This window comes from Dendropsophus ebraccatus, chromosome 7 (assembly GCF_027789765.1).
Source record: "Dendropsophus ebraccatus isolate aDenEbr1 chromosome 7, aDenEbr1.pat, whole genome shotgun sequence".
In the NCBI taxonomy this organism is placed as follows: Eukaryota; Metazoa; Chordata; class Amphibia; order Anura; family Hylidae; genus Dendropsophus; species Dendropsophus ebraccatus.
Window position 1 is genome coordinate 39,893,689 of NC_091460.1, and position 25,215 is coordinate 39,918,903.

The 25,215-nt window shown below is 40.9% G+C and overlaps 2 protein-coding genes across 4 annotated transcripts in view; one reads left to right on the forward strand and one right to left on the reverse strand.

The window, feature by feature from the left end:
• Positions 1–8,245, forward strand: part of AFAP1 (actin filament associated protein 1) — a 91,881-nt gene extending 83,636 nt beyond the window's left edge. For all 3 annotated transcript variants that reach the window (XM_069976403.1, XM_069976404.1, XM_069976405.1), the window contains exons 13-17: positions 3,210–3,324; positions 4,823–4,987; positions 6,078–6,268; positions 6,411–6,572; positions 7,365–8,245. In XM_069976403.1, coding sequence (XP_069832504.1) covers positions 3,210–3,324; positions 4,823–4,987; positions 6,078–6,268; positions 6,411–6,572; positions 7,365–7,391 — 660 coding nt within the window. In that variant the 3' untranslated portion in view covers positions 7,392–8,245. The remainder of the gene's footprint in view (positions 1–3,209; positions 3,325–4,822; positions 4,988–6,077; positions 6,269–6,410; positions 6,573–7,364) is intronic.
• Positions 8,246–22,750: 14,505 nt separating this feature from the next.
• Positions 22,751–25,215, reverse strand: part of SORCS2 (sortilin related VPS10 domain containing receptor 2) — a 647,363-nt gene continuing 644,898 nt past the window's right edge. Inside the window, 1 exon segment of the mRNA XM_069977381.1 lies at positions 22,751–23,740. Coding sequence (XP_069833482.1) covers positions 23,676–23,740 — 65 coding nt within the window. The 3' untranslated portion in view covers positions 22,751–23,675.

The following is a 25,215-nucleotide window of genomic DNA, read 5'->3' on the forward strand; positions in this document are numbered from 1 at the left end:
TAGTGTTAAATGTATCAGTAATTGGTATATGGCTGTAAACGTGAAGGCTATGAAGGTGTTGGCGAGTAGGTTATGTCCTAGGTGGATGCAGCCAAAGGAATAGCAGTGTGCAGTTTTTATTTTTACCTGTAGAGGGCAGTGGTGCTCTGTTCAAGATCCTCATCTCTTGGCCAGAAAAAGAATGGGCGTCTCTCACTCTGGAGGACCTTTCCTATCCTACATCACACAACCTATTAATCTTAATGGGCTTTGTGTAATGCTCAGTTACCCCTGTGGGGGTGCTGCTGGGAAATTGAATACTGCCAGGTTTTCCCTTCAGATTATAACTAATTTCTTTGGATCCCAGTAGCGGGATTTCTTGTGTATTCTGCTTATTGTCTACTGACCCTTGTAACAAATTTCTATGACTACATCCAGCTTTACAGAAGGCATTGGGTGTGTTCATGATTTCTGCGTTTCAGCGGTGTATTTGTCAGTGTGTCCACCCATTGAGGTCACAGCCAGAGGCATAGCTAAAGGCTCATAAGCCCTCATGCAAAAGTTCAGCCTGGTCCTCCCTCCTGCCCCCTTGATAAAACCCACATCTTAACCCTGTATTAAAGGAAAATTAAAAAAACATTGAAAAGATATGTGAGCCTGTAATATCTACCCTTATTGACGCGTCTTTGGTTTTGGTCACTTGGATAAAGACATCTACAGTGATCACTATGAGACTTTCTATTGATTCATACACCGAGTGCTCTATTCCTGGAGAAGAGCTGACCAGAAACAGTTTATTTTAGTGATCATTCAGTGGTCTAAGTACCTAGACCCCCAGTGGTCAAAACTTGGGGCATGTCTATTTTTCTTTTTTATTTTTTTTTATAGTAATCCTTAAAGTGTACCTGTCATTTAAATTTTAAGGTGATTTTAAGAAACTGTGTAATTGGGTTTATTAGCCGAAAAATGCATTTTTATCATGAGAAAGCGGTTTGAAGCCCCCCCCCCCCCCGTCTACATTGTTCTCTATGGGGAGGGAAGGGGTGGAGGGAGATGAGGTACCAAAACAGGACAACAAAGAGTTAATTTACAGCTACATCACCGGGCTATCTTCTCTGAAGTCAGCACTGATCTCTGAATACAGCTTTCACACAGCTCCTGCTGTGTAATCCTTTGTTCTCTTCTCTCTACTGCCGATTAATCTCCCTCCTTCCTCCTCCCCCTTCTCCTTTCCATAGAACAGACAGGGGCACGTCTGATGCAACAAGATGTGATTTCCTGATATTGAGCAGTGGATGAGAGAGAGGAGGGAGAGGGGACCTAGGAAAAGTATTTTTGAATGCAGATAATGGCATATTTGCCTAATAAACCCAATTACAAAGTTTCTTAAAATCGCCTGTAAAATTGCCTGTACTGATTTCTGCAAAAACAAAAAAAAACTACGACAGTGACACTTTAAGTCACAGGTATCAAACTTAGGCCCTCCAACTGTTGCTAAACTACAATTCCCATCATGCCTGGACAGCCAAAGCTATGCTATTGGCTGACCAGGCAGGATGGGAATTGTAGTTTTGACACCCCTGCATTAAATCATCAGACACCAATATTCCTGCAGATCCTAAAATCAATTTAGACTTCAGATGAGGAACATACTGGGTATAGTCATCTACTGTTTCTGGCCCCAAAGTTGGATCTTCAGCTCTGGGTGGCGCCACTCCGGGACCCGACATAATTCAGTGCAGAATGGCATCAGGACCCAATGTTATTATTGGAGCCAAAGATGACCTGACTGAGGAGCCGTGGCCGAATTACTACATTAAATGTTGATGCATTGAGTGCCACCACCCACGTAAAAGTGACCCCAGGAAAGCAAACCACAACATCCATATAAAGAAAGTAAGTGCCCCCATAACACAACCAACAATGGGGCTCCCAAAAGAACCAGTAGCTGTGTCTCCATATCTGAGCTCATCTTATATAGTTATACCTTTAGGTCTCATGCATTCATCTAGCAAACTTGTCTCCTTCTCCTGATATGCTGCTCTTTCCCTATCATTGTTGGCAGCTGGTTGTCTGGGTTACTGACCACCACTCTGCTCGAAAAGCAGTGGTTTGGCTGGTGTATATATAGCTATAGTAAACATAATTATATATTATACTGTATATATATACACTATGGGGGAGATTTATCAAGCTGGTGTAAAGTAGAATTGCTCAATTGCCCCTAGCAACCAATCAGATTCCACCTTTCATTTTCCAAAGAATCTGCAAGGAAAGCAAAGTGGATCTGATTGGTTGCTAGGGGCAACTGAGCCAGGCCTTCTTTACCACAGTTTGATAAATCTCCCCCTATATCTCTATATATGTACATTATAGCTTAATATACCCACTGCTTTTAGAGCAGAGTCATGGTCGGTAACCTAGACAACGAGCTGTGGACAATTGGAGGGAAAGAGCACTGTACCCAGAGCCAAAGATGAGCGGACATGAGTATATGGAAAAGTTACTGGAACTATAGTACTTGACCTCTATGGACAGAGGTGGTGCAGGGGGCCATGGGCCACCGATCACAGCCAAATGTATTGCTGATCATCCCTAGTAATAAGTAATAGGAAGTGCAGCCTCTGTTATTCCATCGCTCAGTGATGTCTAATTAGATCCCCATAAAAGTCCTGTAATTCCCTCCACATCCCTTAATAACTTCCAATTCATTACTTCTTATATAAATTCATTAAAAGCTTTCTAATTGGATGTCGCTTCTCTTCTCAACCTCTAATCTAGCGCAGATTGATATTTTGCTGTGTAACTTCATTATCCTCCACTGAAGGTTATTAAATGATGTCCTGATCGTCTTCCTGCTCCGCTAATAGAATAAAACCAGACAGCGTGTCCGACCAACATTCCCGCATGCCACATCCGTCCCGTATTACAGTCCTTCCTGATAGGGAATTCTGTATATCCTCAGATTTGAGGCCTCCTCCACTTTATTACCTGCAACGACAGAAAAGCCACGCCCCTTATATTAAGTCACGCCCATAATTAGAGGGAATAAGTTACCCATGTTATGAAGGGTATAAGGTCAGCTTACCCGATACCTCTTATAATTATGGGTGTGGCTTAATATAAGGGGTGTGGTTTGTTGGGGAAATTTTTCATATTTTATTTCTTGTTGTGAAAATAAAGTTTTCCTTACAATTCATGTATTCTCTCATTTCTGATCTGTTCTGCAGCTCAAGAGCAAGAAGCCTCCTACGGCATCGAATGGGATCGCATCAAAATCCAGAATAGTCACCAACCAGCAAAGGAAGCCGATTCCGGCCAACACTGTAAAGCGCAATAACTCCAGTAAGCAAAGTGTTCACTGTTTACGCTGAGGTTTAGGTGCCCCATTATCTTCAATGGGAATATGCATACTGGATTGTGGCGCATATTCTTTTAGTGTGCAATTCATATACAATGGAACAAGGGATGCGTAGCTTATTGACATGTCACCGAGCTCCAATTTGTGTCACTGAGTCTCTGGATCTAAGTTTGTAAAATAGGTGACAAAATTCTGAGGTTACACTTTGAATTCCATCAAAAAAAAAACATATCAAAAGGTATTGATCGCACTGGGCGTCACTCCTGAGATCTACTATAATCCGGGGTTGAAGCCAAGGTAGTGTGCACACTCCACTACCCAGCTGGCAGGGACATGGCCTGTAGGCATTAAGTGGGTACTCCAGGAAAAATCTTTTTCTTTTATATCAACTGGTTTCTGAAAGTTGTATAGATTTGTAATTTTCTTTTATTTAAAAATCTCAAGTCTTCCTATACTTATCAGCTGCTGTATGTCCTACAGGAAGTGGTGTATTCTTTCCGGTCAGACAGTGCTCTCTGCTACCACCACCTCTGTCCATGTCTGGAACTGACCAGAGCAGCAGCAAATTCCCATTAAAAACCTTTTGTGCTATGAACAGTTCCTGTCCTGGACAGAGGTGGCAGCAGAGAGCACTGTTTCAGACTGAAAAGAAAACATTTCCTGCAGGACATACAGCAGATGATGAATATGGGAAGATTTGAGTTTTTAAAATGGAAGTACATTTTATAACTTTCTGAAACCAGTTGATTTGAAAGAAAAATATTTTTGCTGGAGTACCCCTTTAATAAAGCAAATTAATTGACAGCTGGAGAGAGAAGTGCGTTGCTGTGCGCTGCTTTTGGGATCAGAAGTGAGAACAGGTGCGATCAGTTACTTTTGACATGTCTGAAGAACTGACAAAAGTTAGGGTCCGTTTACACACACAGATTATCTGACAGATTTTTGCAGCCAAAGCCAGGAATGGACTATAAACAGGGAACAGGTCATAAAGGAAAGACTGAGATTTCTCTCTTTTTCAAATCCATTTCTGGTTTTGGCTGCAAAAATCTGGCAGATATCTGTCAGATAATCTGTGTGTGTAAACAGACCCTAATGCAAATGATAGTAACTCTAAGCCCTGGGGCCTACTGCTGTTCAGCATCACACACCAGCACAGAAACCTGTCATAGTCACCTGCGAGCACAGCCTACAAGCTTGGAATGGCACATTGTAACAAAACTTCAGCTGTGGAGACAGGACTATGTCAATGGATGTAAACAGATCAGTGAGCTGTCATCTGCTCTTTTTGTATTTGGCCAAATGAGGGCAAGGCCATCTAATACCAGCAGGAAGTCACAAAAGGAACACTGCCATTTAGCGCCCCCTATAGATATAGAAGGCGGGATATTGGCATTTTTTATATCCAGTCAAATGTAATGCTGGAGCCCTATAGGTCACCCCTGTATGTGGTATCCAGTAGTGATGGCGCTTTCTTTGACGCAGACGCTGAGCAGTATAAATATGGAAAGAACCGAGTGGAGGCCGACGCTAAGAGATTACAGCAAAAAGAGGAGGAACTACTGAAAAAGAAAGAAGCTCTGAGGAACCGACTGGCCCAGCTCCGAAAAGAGAAGCGAGATACTAAAGCAGCTATTGAGGCTAATGCAGGTAAAGGCCCGTAACCCATAATGCACTTGGTTTCCCCATCCACTATACTGGACCCTGCTGTTCATTTCATTTTACAATTGACATTATTTTTATGATCATTGGGGGTCCCAGCAATCGGATTAGCATATTATACCCTGTCCCGTGGACAGCGGATAACGTTAGTTCTTGGGATAACCTGTGTCACCTTCAGTTCTGTACATGTATGTGTTGCCTGGAGATGACTAATGTAGTGGTCTAATAGATAGTCAGCGCTTATAGCCTATAGTGGCAGGATATGCAATTGCCATGTGACTCTTGGTGAGAAGAGACTTGGCACTGAATTGCATGTCCTGCTTTTGCATTCATCTACCACTAGGGGGTGCTAGCTGCATAGAGATTTGTGCAGTTCCTATTGATATCAATAGTAGCTGTATAAATCTATATGCTCCTAGTGATTTTTTTTTTTAATTCTACTACATTGGATTTATGCTACAAATCCTATAATGCTGTGCTATGACATCATGGTGAATGTTAAAAAATAATTATAATAATAAAAATGTGTGTTTATGAGAATCCTCAGTAGGGAGTGGGATCTGTTCTAATCTTTGCAATAGGGTCTATGATTCCAGGGTATGTCCCTGTCCTCAGCACGGAAATGAATGCAGGCTGATATCACTGATAAGCGCTGCAGAATCTGTTGGCGCTATACAAATAATAATAATAATTATTATTATTATTATTTCATGACAGGGCATCCTCCCAGCATTTAGCCAGGACATATCCGTATTTAATTGCATATACACTTATTATAAATACTATATATTAGCAATTGTCAGTGCCGGCCCGACAAGTAGTTGTCACTTCTCTTTCCTCAGAAGCTTGCATTCAGTGTCCAACCACAAAGCATGGCCCAGTGCAGATGGCATATTGTCTGGTATTGCAGCTCATTCCCATCTGGGTGAATTGGGCTGAGGTGCAGTACCAGATACCTCCCATGGACATGGGTGGCGCTGTCTGTATTTTTTTCCCCCCACTAAATACATACAACTGCTTTGCCTGATGGTTTGGTTCTGCAGTAGTTTAGATCATTTCTTCAATGTTGGAAATCCAGGGAGAAAATCTCAGGTGATGCTGGAGGACAAGTTCAAGAAACTGGAGGAAGAGTGCAAAGTGAAAGAAACCGAGCGGGTCAACCTGGAGCTGGAGCTGACCGAGGTGAAAGAGAATCTGAAGAAAGCCATGGCAGGTGGAATTACACTTGGTCTCGCTATAGAACCCAAGACTGGGACGTCAAGACAGCAGGTACGATGACATAGGAAGGAATGGTGGGTAACTGGTGATCTGCCCAGTATCTACTTTCCTTTGAAGGTTCCCAGCATCAGACTATTACTGCCCCATGTTATTTAGTATCATACATACAAATAACAGGGATTCTCCCCTCCAGTCTCCAGTTCTCCGGCATCGGACGGTGGAGAGCTCTCCCATCTCCAGCTGTGACACCAGTGATGCAGAATGCTCTCTACCAGTGAATAGCGCCGCAGCCTTAAAGAGACAGCCGGCTGCAAACAACTCCCCCGTACGGGGCCATGTGCTGCGCAAGGCAAAGGTAAGGGGTCCTATAGGCTTCTTTATATGCCAGGGGGGGAGATTTATCAAATTGGGGTAAAGTGAGACTGGCTCAGTTGCCCCTAGCAACCAATCAGATTCCACCTTTTATTTTCCAAAGAGTCTGTGAGGAATGTAAAGTGGAATCTGATTGGTTGCTAGGGGCAACTGAGCCACTGGACTTCTGAAACTTGACTTCTCAAATCTGCTAGAATCAGTGCAGGCACCTTATATTCATGTGGTGCTTCATCAGAGCAGACTTGACCTGTTCGGAGAAAGCACATTTGAATACAGTTTGGCCATCTTGAAATAGTTTTTTGTGTAACAGTTGTTCTAAATTTGGTGGTCATGTGTGCCAGTCTGCGGCTGATGCAACTAGGAAGCAATCCGATACCTAATGGGTAAATGATTGGATTATGATGTGCAGGATTAGCTGATGCGAGAACACACTGCTCCATCTAGTGGTCAGTGTAGGTAAATCTTTCTAGATTCTGCAAGATTTTTTTTTTTTTTTGAGTAATGAATATTTTATGGCCATAACTGTACATTTAACACTAAATACTGTATCATTTTTATACAGTATGTGTGTTTTTATACAGTATGTGTTTATACAGTAGCTGATGAGAGAAAACACTGCTCCATCTAGTGGTCATTGTAGGTAAATGTTTTTTTTTTGAGTAATGAATATTTTATGGCCATAACTGGACATTTAACACTACATATCATTTTTATACAGTATGTGTGTTCATAAGTTATTTTTTATTTCTTTCTTTTTATTTCTTTTTTTTTTTAGGAGTGGGAGCAGAAAAATGGCACATAAGCTGCAACACTTCTTCATCCTGTGACCTGTATTTCAGCCTTAAATAGCACGGACTGAACCACGCAGTATTTTTATACAAGGGTACTGAGTACACAACATGTTGCGTAATGTTCTCCCATAGTAAAGCAGCTGTCAGTCTTTGCATCAGAGAACCTATTACCCTATCATGTGATCAGCGATAGTATGGCCTCAGTTTTCTGATTTTTTTTCTTCACTGGCCCGCTGATTGCTCACTGAAGGACCAGGGGGTAGCTGGCCGTGTCTCCAGTTTCTTATGTTTTATGCACATACACCTTCAATCACATTCCAGTGTTTTCATTGCTCTTGTCTGCCCCTGCTGTCTGATGTGATGAATTGCATGTTGAATTTCTATTGACTTTCTGGCAATTTTTCATCAAATATCAAGAATATTCATGGTGCTGCACCTTCCAGTTCTTATTGCACAAGACACGATGTGTTACTATTCCTCTACTTACAATGGATTACTTTATTTACATTCCAGCCTCCATGATATATCCACCATATTACTGGGCAACCTGTCAAATCCAGACTTCTTCTGCACTTTCTCCACTTGATTCCATTGAGCTCTTCTTGTATACACCCAGCACAGTGTGCCCTGATATACCATGTGTACATATTGTATTATACAGAGATTTTTCATGAATAGTCGGTGCTTATTATACATATATACATGTATTGGAGGCAGATGATAAAGGGTTTATTCAGAATTAAACATGGCTGCCTTGTTCCAGAAACAGCGCCACTCTTGTCCGCAGGTTTTGTCTTTTACTGCAGCTCAGTTTTATTGAGTTGAGCTGCAATACCACCTTTGGACAGGTGTGGCACTGTTTTTTTTTTAAAAAAACAGCCATGTTTTTTTCGACTGCCATAAACCCTTTCAGTCAGTTGTAGATGATGATTTGGAGGGTGCGGGCCAGTGGTGAGAATGGTATAAGGTGCTCAGCAGTTGTGTGACTGCTCTGGTTCTCCTATTCACTACTATTGTATCTTGCTGGTCTATTGTCTCTTGCTGGTCTATTGTAGGGTGAACCGACACAGCGGTCAGCTGCACTTCTAAAAGCAGCATCACAAATTGCTCAAATAGCGTTTATATGGGTAAGACTAATGCTACGTTTACACGGAACGATTAACGGGCGAATTTTCGCGATAACGATCTCATTGAACGATAATTGTTCCGTGTAAACGCAGCGAACGATCAAGCGATTAGCTAAAAATCGTTCATTTTGATCTTTGAACATGTTAATAAATCGTCGTTGATCGTTCGCAAAAAATTTGCAGATCGTTCCGTGTAAACAGTCCTTCACTGATTTTACCTATGTGCGAGATAGGCTTAAGCGATGGCAAAACGATCGCAAAACGAATTTTCTGTACGATATATCGTTGCATCTAAACGCTGATCGTTATAAAAAAAAAATTGTTACTTCGAAATCGTTAATCGTACGATCGGGCGAATTATCGCTCCGTGTAAACGTAGCATAATGCTGAGTTTACACGAAACGATAGTTCACTAAATTGAACGATTAACGATTTTGAAGCAACAATTTTATTTTTATAACGATCAGCATTTAGACGGAGAAAAATCGTTAGAAGATTCGTAAGAAAAATCGTTATTGCGATCGTTTTTAAGATCGTTTAAGCCCATCTTTCACATAGGGTGAATCTTTGAAAGACTGTTTACACGAAGCGTTCAGCGAATATTTAGCGACGGACGGACGACGATTTGAGAACATGTTGAAAAATCAAAATAAACGATTTTTCGCCTGATCGTTCGCTATGTTAACACGGAACGATTATCACTCAAATGCGATTGTTATAGCGAAAATTCGAACGATAATCGTTCCGTGTAAACCCAGCATAAGGGTCCATTTACACAGAAAGATTATCTGACAGATTATCTGCCAAAGATTTGAAGCCAAAGCCAGGAATGGATTTGAAAAGAGGAAAAATCTCAGGCTTTCCTTTATGACCTGACCTCTGTTTATAGTCTGTTTCTGGCTTTGGCTTCAAATCTTTGGCAGATAATCTGTCAGATAATCTTTCTGTGTAAATGGACCCTGACAGTGGCCTGCATCTCAAGTCTAAAGAACTGGTGTTTTTCTAAAGCAGGGTTGGGGAACCTTTGGCCCTCCAGCTGTTGCAAAACTACAATTCCCATCATGCCTGGACAGCCTTCGGCTGTCCAGGCATGATGGGAATTGTAGTTTTGCAACAGCTGGAGGGCCGAAGGTTCCCCATACCTGATCTAAAGGATAGTCAAGGGGGAGATGCTACCTTGGATTATGGGGCCATTTGGGACATCTCCTAGTTATAGGTGTAACACATCTACCTCCATGTACAGTATAAAGTTCCACCTAACATGTTAAGGCTATGTAAACTTTGGCAACCATTTATCATTTTCTATAAACATAGATACATCTAGATCTGCATAGGAACTGTATACACAAAACGATAGGAAATTAAATTTTTTTTTTTAAATTTCAGTAGAAAAATAGCCCCCTTTCAGCCTGGGCCATTGGTAGGCGCTCCCAAACCTCCCTAGTTATCCCCACTCACTTCTAACCTCAACGGAGTGCATATAGTACAGACATCTTTTTGCTGGTTCCTTCTATAAATTCTAAGAGATTTGTTTGCACAGAACAGAGAGTCATGTGACCTAACAGTTCGACTACATGGAATATTCTGAGCCTCCATATTTGAATTCACTTTGAATTTAGCTTCCAGTCTGAACAGAACAGAGAATAAAACATGGTTTTGTAGAAAGCAGTACAAGAAACATACATCAAAGTATTCAGACATCAAAGTGTTGGCAAGCTTTTTTTTTATTTTTATACTGTAAATTTAGAAAAAATAATTTTTCTTTTAAGATTAAAAAAAAAAAATGCTATTAGGCCCATGTATAAAAGCCTCATGATTTTCACTTCCCATTTGGCCCTAGACATAGCGTTACCAACCTGCCCCCCACCCCCCTAACACACACACACACACAAACATAATCCGCAATTTCAAAATTAATCCACAGCCTTATACTTCAAAAAATTTTTTACCAAAACTGTTACAGAATTTTCTTTTTTTTTCTTAAATCTTTTTGTTACTACAAATTTTATTATTTATTTGTATATTTCAACTTGGATTGTTATTGATTTAATTTATATCTGTAAATAATTTTGTGAGGGGAATGGTAGATAATAACATTAAGGTTTTTTGGAATATATTCAAGTTTATAAAAAACTAAAAAAAATATATATATATAAAAATTTTCAATGACTTATGCGTTTCATTATTCTCTACTAGAATTACCACATAAGAGGGAGGAAATTGTGATAGTAGGCTACAGAAGACGACTTGTGATCTATAACATTTATGGACAACTTATCTATTTTGAGTTACTCTGTATATAGTAAAACACCTTAAAATGGCTGTAGCACTCACAGATGTGCTGTCTTTAGTAAAGTAACTTACATCTATGTGCTGTTTTTCACTTTTTGGTTTTCTCTATGAACTGTGACCCTGCTGTTGCCATGCAACAGCCAGGGCCACAGGTTCAGTGGAGACCAACTGCCTCTACTTCCTGTAGATTGCAGTTGAACTGAGCATGCCTGGCCCGTTGTGGGTTTAGTGGGTCGTAACCATGGGCAACAGTTTCTCACAATAATGCAGGCCCATGGGGGAATAGTAAGTCTATATATCTTAAACAGTATATTATCAGCACAATATAATGCACCAGTTTAGACCTACTGTAGTCTTCCTTAAAGCGTAACTGTCATTTCAGGGTCATTTTTCTGAAAACATTAAATATCAACAGTACAAGTGATTTTAAGAAACTCTGTAATAGGTTTTATGTACTAAAAGAGTTTCCTTCTGGACTGAAAAAGCAATCTCCCAGCCTCCCCCCTCACATCAGATGAAGCAGGATTTCTGTGTCCATTATGTGGCTATGGAGAGGGGAGGGGCTGTTCACGGAGCAGTCCTGCACAGCACAACACCCTGCAATCTTCTCTCAGTAGGTTCATAGATAAGCACTGACCTTTCTGACCCCTGAATCCTGCGGTTTAGGTGCCCAGACAGTCTACAAACAGCTGACCTTCATGTCACCTCTTCCTGCTCCCTCATCTCCCTCGGCCCCTCCCCTCTTCATAGGCTTACAATGGAGAGAGCAGAGCCCGTCTTCACTGGCTTCTCTGTAATGAAGACGTGTTTGCCTGATAATGCACAGATAAGAAGTCAGGGGGGGAGGCTGGGAGATTGCTTCTTGAGTACAGAAGGAGGCTTTTTTGGCTGATGAAACCTATTACAGAGTTTCTTAAAATCGCTTATACTACTGATTTCTGCAATAAAAAAAAAACATGACAGTTACGCTTTAAGGCACAACCCTATTAATGTTACCTGTCTTGCCATATTTTTGTCGCTGCCTTCTTTAGACCTACACCCGCCTGCCCCTTCCATGGAAATGAGTGGATTCTGTAAAAAGAGGTGCAGGGTTGTGAGGGCTGACATGTGGATATTCGATAAGGGTGAATTGACGTGTCGGATTTGTTACATCTTATATATGGGTGGGGGTCATTTTGGTTGCAAGCACATTGATTTCCACAGGCCCCATTCAAAAAACATTTTAGAACAAATCTGCTCTGTGTGAATTTACTCTAAAAGTAACAAGCAGAAGGCAAAATGGGAATTTTAAAAAGCACATTTATGTTGTATGGTTCGGCCATTTAACACATCTAGAGAATAGAAATATTGTACAAGTAATGGGACAACAACTCCCATCATATCATCTGTATAATAATAAATGCATTTGGTGTATATAGCTGTACTTCAATCCAAAATGTTTTAAAGGGGTTGTCCGGCGAAAAAAAATTATTCACAGAATAACACACATTACAAAGTTATACAACTTTGTAATGTATGTTATGTCTGTGAATGGCCCCCTTCCCCGTGTCCCACCACCCCCACCCGTGTACCCGGAAGTGTGGTGCGCTATACATTACCTGTCGCGTGCCGACCACGGTCTCCGATCGTCAGCAGTGACGTCTTCTTCGGGAGCTTGGCGGATCTTCCCGAGTGCCGGCCGCCCTCTGCAGCGTCATCCGAAGCTCAGCCGCGATTGGCTGAGCATAACTGTGCTCAGCCAATCGCGGCTGAGCAGCTGATGACGTGGCCGCGTCATCAGCCGCTCAGCCGCGATTGGCTGAGCACAGTTATGCTCAGCCAATCGCGGCTGAGCTTCGGATGACGCTGCAGAGGGTGGCCGGCACTCGTGAAGATCCACCAAGCTCCCGAAGAAGACGTCACTGCTGACGATCGGAGACCGTGGACGACACGACATGCGGTGAGTATAATGCACCACACTTCCGGGTCTAGCGTGGGTGGGGGGAAACACGGGGAAGGGGGCCATTCACAGACATAACATACATTACAAAGTTGTATAACTTTGTAATGTGTGTTATTCTGTGAATAATTTTTTTTCGCCGGACAACCCCTTTAATGTACATTTTTTTTTACTACAGCGTTTAGGTTCTTTTTTTATGGGGCTGTTTGTAATATCCACATTTTTTTTTTTTTTGCAACAATTTCTTTTTGTGATGGACTATTAGTATGAACTTTATCTGTCAATTATATACAATGTAGGGGAGGCTGATTCAGCGTTCAGCAGAGATTAGTGAGGCATAAGGCTCTTGTTTTACTGCTGTCGGTAGCATAAATGATGCCTATTCTGAGAGTTGATATGGTTGTGATGGAATATATACATATATATATATATATATATATATATATATATATATATATATATATATATGCAAAAGTCTGTTTGTTGGTCAGCTCACCTGCTGTGGTATAGCCGTCGGTGCACGGTAAGACCCGGAGCCAGGGTCACAGCATACCAGAGAAAAAAAAGTCCAGCACCAGGTCGGCATATACCATTAAAATTCCATACTTTATTAGACAATCTTCACATAGGACTACTGTCCTATGTGAAGATTGTCTAATAAAGTATGGAATTTTAATGGTATATGCCGACCTGGTGCTGGACTTTTTTTTCTCTGATATATATATATATATATATATATATATATATATATACAGTTTGGTATCACCATATTTGTAGATGTAAAATAAACTGCCCATTTACAGTCCCCCTCCCAATTCTACATGCCATTTCTGTCTGTAATGTATTGGCCCATGTATTGCACCTTGTGGTGTTAAATAAGGCTACATTAAAGGAGAAGTCCAGCAAAAATATATATTACAGTATTGTATTGCCCCCCAAAAGGTATACAAATCACCAATATACACTTATTATGGGAAAATAAACGGCACATAAAGGGCCTTTTTCCCTGCCCTTACTACTGCATCAAGGCTTCACTTCCTGGATAAAATGGTGATGTCACTTCCTGGATAACATGGTGATGTCACTTCCTGGATAAAATGGTGATGTCACGACCCGACTCCCAGAGCTGTGCGGGCTGTGGCTGCTGGAGAAGATGATGGCAGGGGGATGCTCAGTGTCCCTCCAGTGCCCTGTGTCCCTCTGCCATCATCCTCTCCAACAGCCACAGCCCACACAGCTCTGGAAGTCTGGTCGTGAAAACATTATTTTATCCAGGAAGTGACATCACCATGTTATCCAGGAAGTGACATCACCATTTTATCCAGGAAGTGACATCACCATGTTATCCAGGAAGTGACATCACCATGTTATCCAGGAAGTGAAGCCTTGATGCAGTAGTAAGTGCAGGGAAAAAAGCACTTTATGTGCATTTCCCGTAATAAGTGTATATTGGTAATTTGTATAACTTTTAGGGGCAATACAATACTATAATAAATATTTTTGCTGGACTTCTCCTTTAATTTTACACACCCTATTTACAGACAGCACCTTGTGCCATTGCACGATGGTCCACAAGGTACTGCATGCTTTCCTATGCTTACTTGTAGAATTAATATGGAGTTACAGACGCATGAGTCACTTCTCACAGTATTTCACAAAAATAGTTGCAGAATCAGCCATTGATTTCAGTTCAGAAAATCATGAATCCGACTTTTAGGGCATGTAGTTTAAAGCGGTACTGCCATTGATGTAAACCAGGGATGAGGAACCTTCGGACCGCTAGCCTTTGCAAAACTACAATTCCCATCATGCCTGGACAGCCTTTGGCTGTCCAGGCATGATGGGAATTGAAGTTTGGCAACAGCTAGGGGGGGCCGAAGGTTCCTCATCCCTGATCTAAACTTTTGACTTGTCATCCAGACCAGAGATTCCCACTGTACAATTCATACTTTTCATGTTTCGAAAGGATTTCAAAAGTTTAGATAAATGAGAGTACTACCATAAATACATTTTTTAAATATATATATATATATATATTATCAGAAAATCAAGTCCAGCCTACCTGACAGATCCACACACTGAGGTCAGCGGAGGGCACCACCACCGCAAACCAGTAACCAAGGAACAGTGGTTGAGCATCACGGTAGCAGTAATATTTTGAAAAATAAAATATAAAAGTTTTGGGCTCACTGGTAGCCATAATATTTAAGCCTATGTTCACACAACATGAACATCCGGCCGTTCCGTGACCCCGGCATCAGTGCGCACCCGCATCAGAGCTTCCCCCTGTACACTATGAAGCAAGCGGCCAGAGCCGCTCGCTTCATAGTGTGAACTGACAGGGTTTCCTACGGCCGCAATTCATTGAATGTCAGTTATTTGCGGGGCCGCACGGGATTCCGGCCGGAGCGTATACGATGTGTGTACGCTCCAGCCGGGATCCCATTGAAGCTAAGGCATTGTTCCACCCCGCAAAAACTATGGCCGTTGTTGACATAGCCTAATTCTATATTGCAAATATATTAGGAACTCCAAAATATCAGGTATAAGTAAGCACCATTAATAAGCCCAAAATGCAATATGGTTTTTAAAATAAAGTTTTACTGTTACCCTATTTCTAGACCATTGTTTCTCAGTTTTTAAAAAATTTTTTATTTCAATTGCACTGTTTGTTTTTACTGTTTGTCATCTCCATTTTTTTAGACAAATTATAAAGAACAATAGAATAAACTCAATTACAGCCTTTTGCAGCATCACGAAAACACAAAATTATTTACACATAAAAAAGGTATAAATAACACTAAAACTTTTTATTGCTGACATGAAGTTGACAGTTTCAGTAAGAATTACACTTTATTTTTTGTGTTGTTGATATATTTACTGTATCTATTGAACTTTCAGCAGCTGGTGCTCCAGGCTATTTTCACATAGTATTATTGTGGTCACATTGTACATCGGTATTTGTAAAGATTTGTGTTTTTGTCATTATTTGGACCCATTATTTGTTTTGATTTACATATATAGATCAGAATACTGCCATGTGAATTTGGCCTTAAAGGGGTTGTCTGGAAAATATTTGAATGTCTAAACATGTTTAGGATGGCAAAAGACTAAAAAAAAAAACCAAAATAAACATACCATCTTCCTGTGCGCCAACCCAATATGTGGGAAGTGTCTGCTCAGCCAATCACTGATTGAGGCCAGTCACTACTGCAGCCACTGATTGGATGAGCAGGCACTTCCTATGTGTCGGCAGAGAGAACAGGAAGCTCTGAACAGCAGGATTGGCAATGTCAAACCACACCATCAGAACCATATTGGTGGCAAGCACATTTTTCTTTTTAGCTTTTGAAGTATTTTGACGTTTCTTCAGACAATTCTTTTAAGTTTTTTTTTAACCCTGTAATGCGATGACCGAGGTTTCGGGGGTACATAGGCACTTTTGAGCAGTTGTTACACCACAGTGTTTCATTATATATTAATATATCTGTAATAGAACCAAACTTTATGTCCTTATATGCAGTTCCTGCCATGAATGTATTATATTTGAATTTTTATATTTGTCGTTTTTTGTTTTTTTAAATTGTCTGTTAAAAAATGCTGATTATTATTTTTGGGGTGGGTATGTCAGCCTTATTGCAATAGGACAGAGGCGATGAGTATCCTGGTCCAACAGTTATGTAGTGACTGTAAATAGATTCATTTTATGGGACATATTTAATTTTTCAAATGCATATTTTATTTAAATATTATGACGCGTCTACTTGTTATCAAAGTGGATCCAACTAATTATTGTATTTTAGTCTATTCTCTAAACATTTCTGTACACTGTAATAATATGGACTTGCACTTGCGTTTTTAAGTGCATATACAGTTTTGTGCACTATTAATAAAGGTAATTTACAAGAACGTCCTGTGTGATTTTTGGTTTTCTCATCAGTTTGTTTGACTTTTTTCTAAAATTTGAACAGGCAGATAAGGCATCATTCTTTTCCCTTAGACTTTATTACTTTAAGGTCATGTTCACACATGGCAAAACATTGGCCATTTTGTGACACTTCAACTTAAAGGGGTTATCCAGCGCTACAAAAACATGGCCACTTTCCCCCCCTCTCTTGTCTCCAGTTCAGGTGTGGTTTGCAATTATAATTTAATTTAATTTAATTGGAATGTGGGCACATTCGGGCGTGCCTGCGCTCCAACTAACCATAGCAGACAATGTAAAGTACGGCCGGGAGTCTATTTCGTGCGGCCGATGTTCACTGAATAGCAGCTGCACAAAATAGACATGTCAATATTCTGTTCGGTCGCATGGAATCCCGGCCGTAGTGTATACAGTGTATACACTACGGCTGTGGTTCCACAGGGGTTAATGCGATCGGCCACTGTGATTAACCAATGGCTGTTGTTTAATAAAAAATCTGCGGCTTCCCAGTTGTTGCAAACTACAACTGCCATCATGCCCAGATAGATCAGAGAATGCTGGGAATTGTACTTTTGTCATATTTGGAGACCCAAAAATTAGGGAATACTGTAATACATGAGAGCTGCAGCTGTCCTATATTATTGTTTTCTCTTTTTCTTTTTTTTATCCCATTATCCAATTTTTATGTTTCAACCTTATTTCACCTACAATGTGCTGTCATATGTATTAGTAACCTAGGCCGACACTGAATTCTGGTAGGTAAATGCAATAAAATGCAATTGTACAAGAATAAAAGATAAATAATTCCTCATCTCCGCTTTTTATTTCCGAATGATGTAGAGAAATGTTACCGCTCTGCCGTACATAGGAACACCGCAGAGAGCAAATATCTGCAATTTGTTTCTTAAAGATTGTATTAAGCTACAAAACACTTCAAATCCCAAATTATAAAGATGATTTGAGGCCAAGTATAAAGAATATGAACAAGGAGGAAAAACAAGACATAAAGGTGACAGATGCCAGTTTAGGTTGCGTTCACACTGTACTGCTTAATGTGCTGGAAAAACTTAGTGTATAGATCAAGTGTATGACTATTTACCTTATGGCGGCCAATAGAATTCAGCTTGTACATTTTTAGGCGGTGTTCAGCTTTCTTTGCATATAGAGGCATCCACATACCATGCGGTAAATATCTTTTTACAATAGAAGCCTATGGGTGATGGATGGAGTTATTCATTGGGCAAATTTAGCCATCAAACGCTGATAATTACCAACCACTTTATACATACAAGCTGAGCTCTGGTTGCTATAGGCCAGGGATTAGAAGCTCTTAGCTATCTCTGCAATCCGCTCATCAGCCTGCTCCCTTTTAACTCACTGCTGCTCCTCCCTGGATGCTGGGAAAATCTGGATCCAGTCCTGGGAAACTTTTCCCAGGACTGGATCCAGCTTTTCCCAGCACCCGGGGAGGAGTGGCGTGGAGCGGCATTGAGTTACATGAAAGCAGGCTGCAGATATAATTACTTGGTTATTACTGTAAATTCCCTCATCTCATCCCTCATCAATGTGCATAAGGGAAAAGTAGTAGTTGGAAGTTTGGATGTTAAAATGTCCGATCCTTTGTTCGTCCCAACCCCTTAGACCCAAAACAGTGTATTATTTTTTCCTGATATACCTTTAACACAGGGATGGGAAACCCTCAGTCCCCCAGCTGTTGCAAAACTACATTTCCCATCATGCCTGGACACCAAAAGCTTAGCTTTGTCTTTACAGGCATGATGGGAATTGTAGTTTTGCAACAGTTGGAGGACCACAGGTTCCCTATCCCTGATCTAAGTGGAGTTCCTCAGCTATACCAGGTCCGTTCCCCCAGTGTCAGTGCATATGCAGCTGTCTCTCTATTGTCTGTAGAAAGTTTCCTAAGACTATCCAAGTGTTCTTGCACATTTCAGGTAATTGCCATTCATTTAAAGTGGATGTGACCATGCAAATGCGGTTCTCTCTTCATTGAGGGTCCATACTGGGCCCAGCTCCACCAATTCGACTTTTATGACCTGTGACTGATATGGGAGGGCTCCTTTAATACACAATAACCTTTGTCACACTTGGGTACATTTTCAGCCATAAGTCGATGAGCTTTCTCAAGCCAAGAGCCTCTCTTATCTATTCACTGCCAAACCCGTATCTGAGATCATCAATAATGACTCAACTGGAAACCAAACCTGGCAATACTTATGGATGACGTGGGATCATTTCATGATGGAGCGAGATTTACAGATCTCGAAGGAAATAAGAACACAGCATTCCCATTCTACAGAGAGGGGATGCACTCACAAAATTCTGTGATTTACTATGAATTAATAAATATTAGTCATAACTATATTTATGGTGTCTACAATAACAGTACCCAGCCAGAGCCGGATAGGCAGATTTTTAATAATCTTTAAAAACACTGCTCATTTTTAATAATATACTTGGTATATAATATACTTTTTTTTCTAGGGGAAAAAGTCTGGTGCTCCCAAGAATTTTTCAAAAGGCAGGGGCAGGGGAGGACCATAATCTGTCATAACTCACCTGTCCTAGTGCCTGTCCAGCACCGAATCGCTACCTTGGGACCCCAACCAGGCTCTGGGATCTCTTCTGAGCTAACGTCCCAACTCAGCTGATGGACTGGCGGCTCAGCCAGTCAGCGACTGGGGCGGGACACCACTCCAGTCACTGATTAGCCGAGTGCACAATCCATCAGCCAGGACGTCATCACAACTCGGGGGGAAAATGCCTTCCGGCAGGGGTCCTGGGGCCGGTCGTGTGGCGCAACGAGGGCACAGGAGGAGATAAGTAAGGACTGTTTATTACATCCCCCCTGCCGGCTACCCATTTCGAAAATGGCCGGTATACCCGTCATGCGGCCGTTAAGGGTGATCAGAGAGGTCTCCCGGAGTGAGCCCTCTCTGCAGCCCACGGTCCCCGGTTGCTATGTGCAGCCAGGGGCCGCGGGTATTAGCTCGCCGGGGCCGGCTAATTAACTATTCAAATGCAGCTGTCAAAGCTGACAGCTGCATTTGTATAGTATCTGTGCCCCTGTCCCTGGTGTCTAGTGGGGGATCTCCCCCAGCAATGCAATTGCAGAGGTGAGATCCTTTCTAATGAGCTGGCTGGGGCTCAGCGTTAGAATGACGCTGATCCCGGCTCGGCAATCTATGTGTGTGGTCTGCAGCAGACCATTATAATAGAGCACCGATCTGATGGATCATTGCTCTATTATATACACAGCATTGATCTCACTGGGAGATCAGTGCTGTGTATATAGAAGTCCCCCTGATGGCTTCTAATTACTGTATGTAAAAAAAGAATAAAGTGTTGTTATTAATAAAAAGCCCACTCCCCTAATAAAAGTCCAAATCACCCCCCTTTTTCAATTTTATAAATAAAAATAAATAAATAAACAAAAGTGTTTGCTATTGCCGCATGCGTAATTGCCTGAAATATTAATTTATTTAATTCATGATCCCTCACGGTAAACGGCGTAAGCGCAAAACAATTCCAAAGTGCAAAATTGCACATTTTTGGTCGCATGAAATCCAGAAAAATTGAAATAAAAAGTGATCAAAAAGTCGCATATGCGCAATCAAGGTACCAATACAAAGTACAAATCATGGCGCAAAAAATGACACCTCACACAGACACAGGTTTTGCAGCATATTTTATGCAAAAATTCAGGCTGTCATTGCAGAGAACAATTAGTGACGCAAAAAATCAGGGCTCATGTGGGTCCGTAGGTATAAAAAATGCAACTGCTATGGCCTTATACACAAGGAGGAAAAAACGAGCCTCAACTCCTATTTACTTTAATATCAGCAGCTTTTTTTTTTTAATGTAGAGCTGCTGGCTGTTTGGTGCAGGTCACTTAATATCTATTTGTTTGCTGCCTTTATAATTGAATAATTGCATAATTGAAGTATCTGTAGTTACCGGAGTGTTACACAGCCACAGTCATAGAATCATCTTTCTTACTTCATCTTTCCCCTTGCTGTAAGCACGCCTTCTGTGTGATGATTGATGGTCCTCCCTGCTGTGACATCAGCTGACAGTCATCAGACAGGAGGCGTGCTTACAGCTAGGGGAGAGATGAAGACAGGAAAGCTAATTCCATGACTCATGGCTGCTGTGTAACACAATGACTCCAGACTTTATTTACTTGCAGCACGGGCTACAGAGTTTACTGTCTAAAAACCTATTACTCACATAGAATAGAATGGATACTAAATGACCTACATCAAACATTCACATTGTGAAAGCTGCTAGTTTACATGGGCTGTGCCACCATTAACAAATTGTCCTTAAAGGGGTAGTGCGGCGGTAAAGAATTATTCACAGAATAACACACATTACAAAGTTATACAACTTTGTAATGCATGTTATGTCTGTGAATGGCGCCCTTCACCGTGTCCCACCACCCCCACCCGTGTACCTGGAAGTGTGGTGCGCTATACATTACCTGTCACGTGCCGACACCCGTCTCCGATCTTCAGTCAGTGACGTCTTCTTCGGCCGGCTGGTGAACAGCTCCAACTGTCCCGAATGCCGGCCACCCTCTGCAGCATCATCCGATGCTCAGACGCGATTGGCTGAACATAACTGTGCTCAGCCAATCGCGGCTGAGCACAGTTGTGACGTGCCGGGGGGGGGGGGGGCGGCGGCAGGGATTCGGCCGTCCGAAGATGACGTTTGGCACAAAATGGCGGACAGCCCTCGACACGGATCAGGTAATGTATAATGCACATCACACTTCCGGGTACACGGGTGGGGGGGGTGGGACACGGGGAAGGGGGCCATTCACAGACATAACATACATTACAAAGTTGTATAACTTTGTAATGTGTGTTATTCTGTGAATAATTCTTTACCGCCGCACTACCCCTTTAACCATGTGTATATTTGTAGGGAGTTTTACCACAGAGACTTTCTTTTAATGAATAGGATTCCCTAAGCTTCTGCCTATGGGGTAGTGGTCATATATTTGCATTGCTATTCTGTTCATTGTCTGTGCAGCTGCCACAGATAACCAAGTACAGTACTCAGCCATCTTTAGTACAGTTATGTGCTAAATAATATAACACAGAGTAAAACTGCCTCTGAAAAAGGGGTATGGGCGGACAGTATATTCAACTTTAGTGATCAGTGCCAGGCAGTAGCTGCCAAGGCTAATAAAATAATGGGATGCATCAAAAGAGGTATAGATGCTAAAGATGAGAACATAGTTTTGCCTCTTTATAAATCACTGGTCAGACCACACATGGTATATACTGTGTACAGTTTTGGGCACCGGTATATAAGAAGGACACAACTGAACTGGAGCGGGTGCAGAGGAGGGCAACAAAGGTTGGGTGGGTTACAGTACCAGGACAGGTTATCAAGCTTGGGGTTATTTACACTAGAAAAAAGACGTCTTAGGGGCGATCTGATCACAATGTACAAATATATGAATGGACAGTACAGAGATCTTTGTAGTGGTCTTTTTACGACTTGTCAGAAGAAATGAAGCCATTTCTGTAAACATGTCCTGATGTTTCTTCCAATCCCATCATGTACATGGCAAATAACTTCATATGTCTGCACTTTGTTACACATTGAACCTCTTGTGACGGCTTATGTTTATGAAGCTTTTAGTATTAAAATCACCTGGATAGAACACATGGTTTTTCAGTAACCTGGGGTCATACACAATGTAATATATATTCATTTAACAAAGGATATTATGTCTACTTACAATCTAAGTTTTGCAGACGTAGAGAAAATAGGATAGTTCATTGCACTGTGAGCACAGCACTATAGTGAGCACAGTCAATAGTGAATATTTAAGAAACTTTGTAACACATTGTATCTTACTAGAGGCAGATGCCATTTTCTCCATTTATGAGCCAATTCAAACTCCATCTTGAAAAATGAGATGGATCATCAGTTCACTGAGGGATCAGATTACATGTTGCCCATAGAAGTCAGTGAGGATGGAAGAAAGGGGGAGATAGATAGAGACACAAAAACGCTACCAGATCTAGTAAAGTGTTTTACTGTATAACCCCAGTACATAAAGTCCTGTGCAGGGACATGTTGATATTTTTTTTTACAATTTTTACAATTGATTCAAATCAACTTAAAAAAAAAAAAAAAACATCAGAAACCAACAAACCATTATGTACATTGAATAACTTGAATCCATTCAGTACCTGAACTCTTGACTCACGGAGAGGTAGAAAGCTCACTGACTTATCCAAGCTTTACCTTTTTATTGACCAAATTCTAATAATCACTTCTATCAATTGAATTTCTTATTTTTTTATTTTTTATTTTTTTATTTTATTAATATTTTTCAAAGATACAAAAAATACCATTGCCCTGTGTTAATTTTGCAACGACTATACCACAGTCTGGAATGTCTTACCGTTTGGTGCGGAATCCCCATTGTTAGGGAGTAGATCCTCCTACTTTCAGGTGCTGTAGTGAAATAGTGCAGAGACTGATCCTATGTGCGGACATACTACTGACGTATTAATACAGTATCATTATATTACTGTTCTTTCCCAGAGCACATTGTCTTTATACAGGGATGCGAGGGAGAAGGAGGACAAGAAAAAAAACCAAATGGTGGAAATATCCATATTCTAAAAGTAAACTTGAATCTTGGGACAGGAAGCAAAAAACTAGATAAAAGGTAATAAAGTGTACACATAATATGAATAGAACACAAAAATATGTGGTGGGTTACAAATTTGCTACCGGTTGAATATGAATTGTAACAATTCGTATGAAAACCGAGTCCTTAAAACATACAGGTTGATTGCTCTTCCATAGTAGCAGACTTTTTTTTTTCTTTTTTATATCTTCAGGACGGGTTAGAAACAAATTTTCCAATTGCTCTTACAGTCTGATCATCCAGTCCGATGATTTACAGGGGAGAAATATTACAATAAAGGGAAGAGTCCGTGACGATTGTCTCCATATGTAAACATCAGCTAACCAGGTAGTTGTGCATTTCTCTGGAGTTAATACTTAAAACCACTCCTGAGTGATTACCTGTGGAGAAGGAAATGGAGAGAACTGTTACATTGATCAGTTATTCCTTACATTAAAGGGGTACTCCAGGGGGAAAAACTGTGTCAGAAAGTTTTACAGATTTGTAAATTACTTTTATTTAAAAATGTCTAGTCTTCCAGTACTTAGCTGCTGAAGGCCCTGCAGGAAGTGGTATATTATTTCCAGTCTGACATGGTGCTCTCTGCTGCCACCTCTGTCCATGTCAGAAACTGTCCAGAGCATAGAAATCCTCTACTGCTCTGGACAGTTCCTGACATGGACAGAGGTGGCAGCAGAGAGCACTGTGTCAGACTGGAAAGAATACACCACTTCTGCAAGACATACAGGAGCTGACAAGTACTGGAAGACTTGAGATTTTTACATTGAAGTTATTTACAAATCTGTATTAACTTCCTTAAAAAAATTTTTCCTCAGGAGTATCCCTTTAAGTTTTTATAAATAAAATATATGGAAAAAAGGATAATTTTACCACGAAAACATAAAATAAAATGGTGCAGTAACAACAGAAAAGAAAAAAGAAACACTGTGCTCTTATCCATGGTGGCTCATGGATGTTTTGGTGAGTCGGTGGGGATCATCTATCAGTGGCAAGGTGTATCAATTGTCCGGTGGGCATTAAAGTGTAACTCCACTTTAAAACATTGCCTAAGTGTCTTTAAACTTGCTAAAAATTGTAACAGTTTGATAAACTTTTCTGTTTTATTTATCTTGTAGACATCTTGAGATGCCATTTGTTCAGATGACTTGTTCAGACTGCATGAAAATGATGACAGGTTCCCATAAATGTATAAATGACTAGTTATTCTCTATCACTTCCCATAAAATACAAGCAGTGTCCAGGTACCTGTGTCTCAGCTACTAAAGTATAGAGTTGTCAGGTGGCTGAGGAATCTCTCGCCAAAGTTTTTAGCTGGGTATTGTGAATCTACATTGTAATTTTATATGTTACAATGCAATTTCTGCATACACTGAGGTATTAATAAAGTACAAGGGTTAAAACATTGCTCTTTATTGCCACCACTAGTGCATTGTATATGTAAAGGATGTTTGGAGCCTTGGTCACATGACCTTTCCTCTGAAAACTTCTGCTACAATCAACTGTAAAATCCTGTCCCTGCTGTGAAAAGGAGATTTGTCTATTCAGAAGAGGGAAATTAGCTGTGCAAGGACTCTTCTGCCATCACTTAACTAGTGTGTAACTTTAAAACCCTGTTCCATGGGATAATTTATTGCCTGGATTTTGCAGTGTATTACAGTAAGGTTCACCCCTGTTTGCAAGTTAACAGTGTGTCTGGATTGTCATGTAACATCATGCCCCCCCCCCCCCTCAAGACACATCACTGAAGTGTACCGCAGGGTCAAGTTTGCAGACCCTCATTCATAAGCTAGCAGCTACAGATGTGAGTACAAGATAAAAGAAACGGATATGCAGAGTTACACTGTACTATACTGTT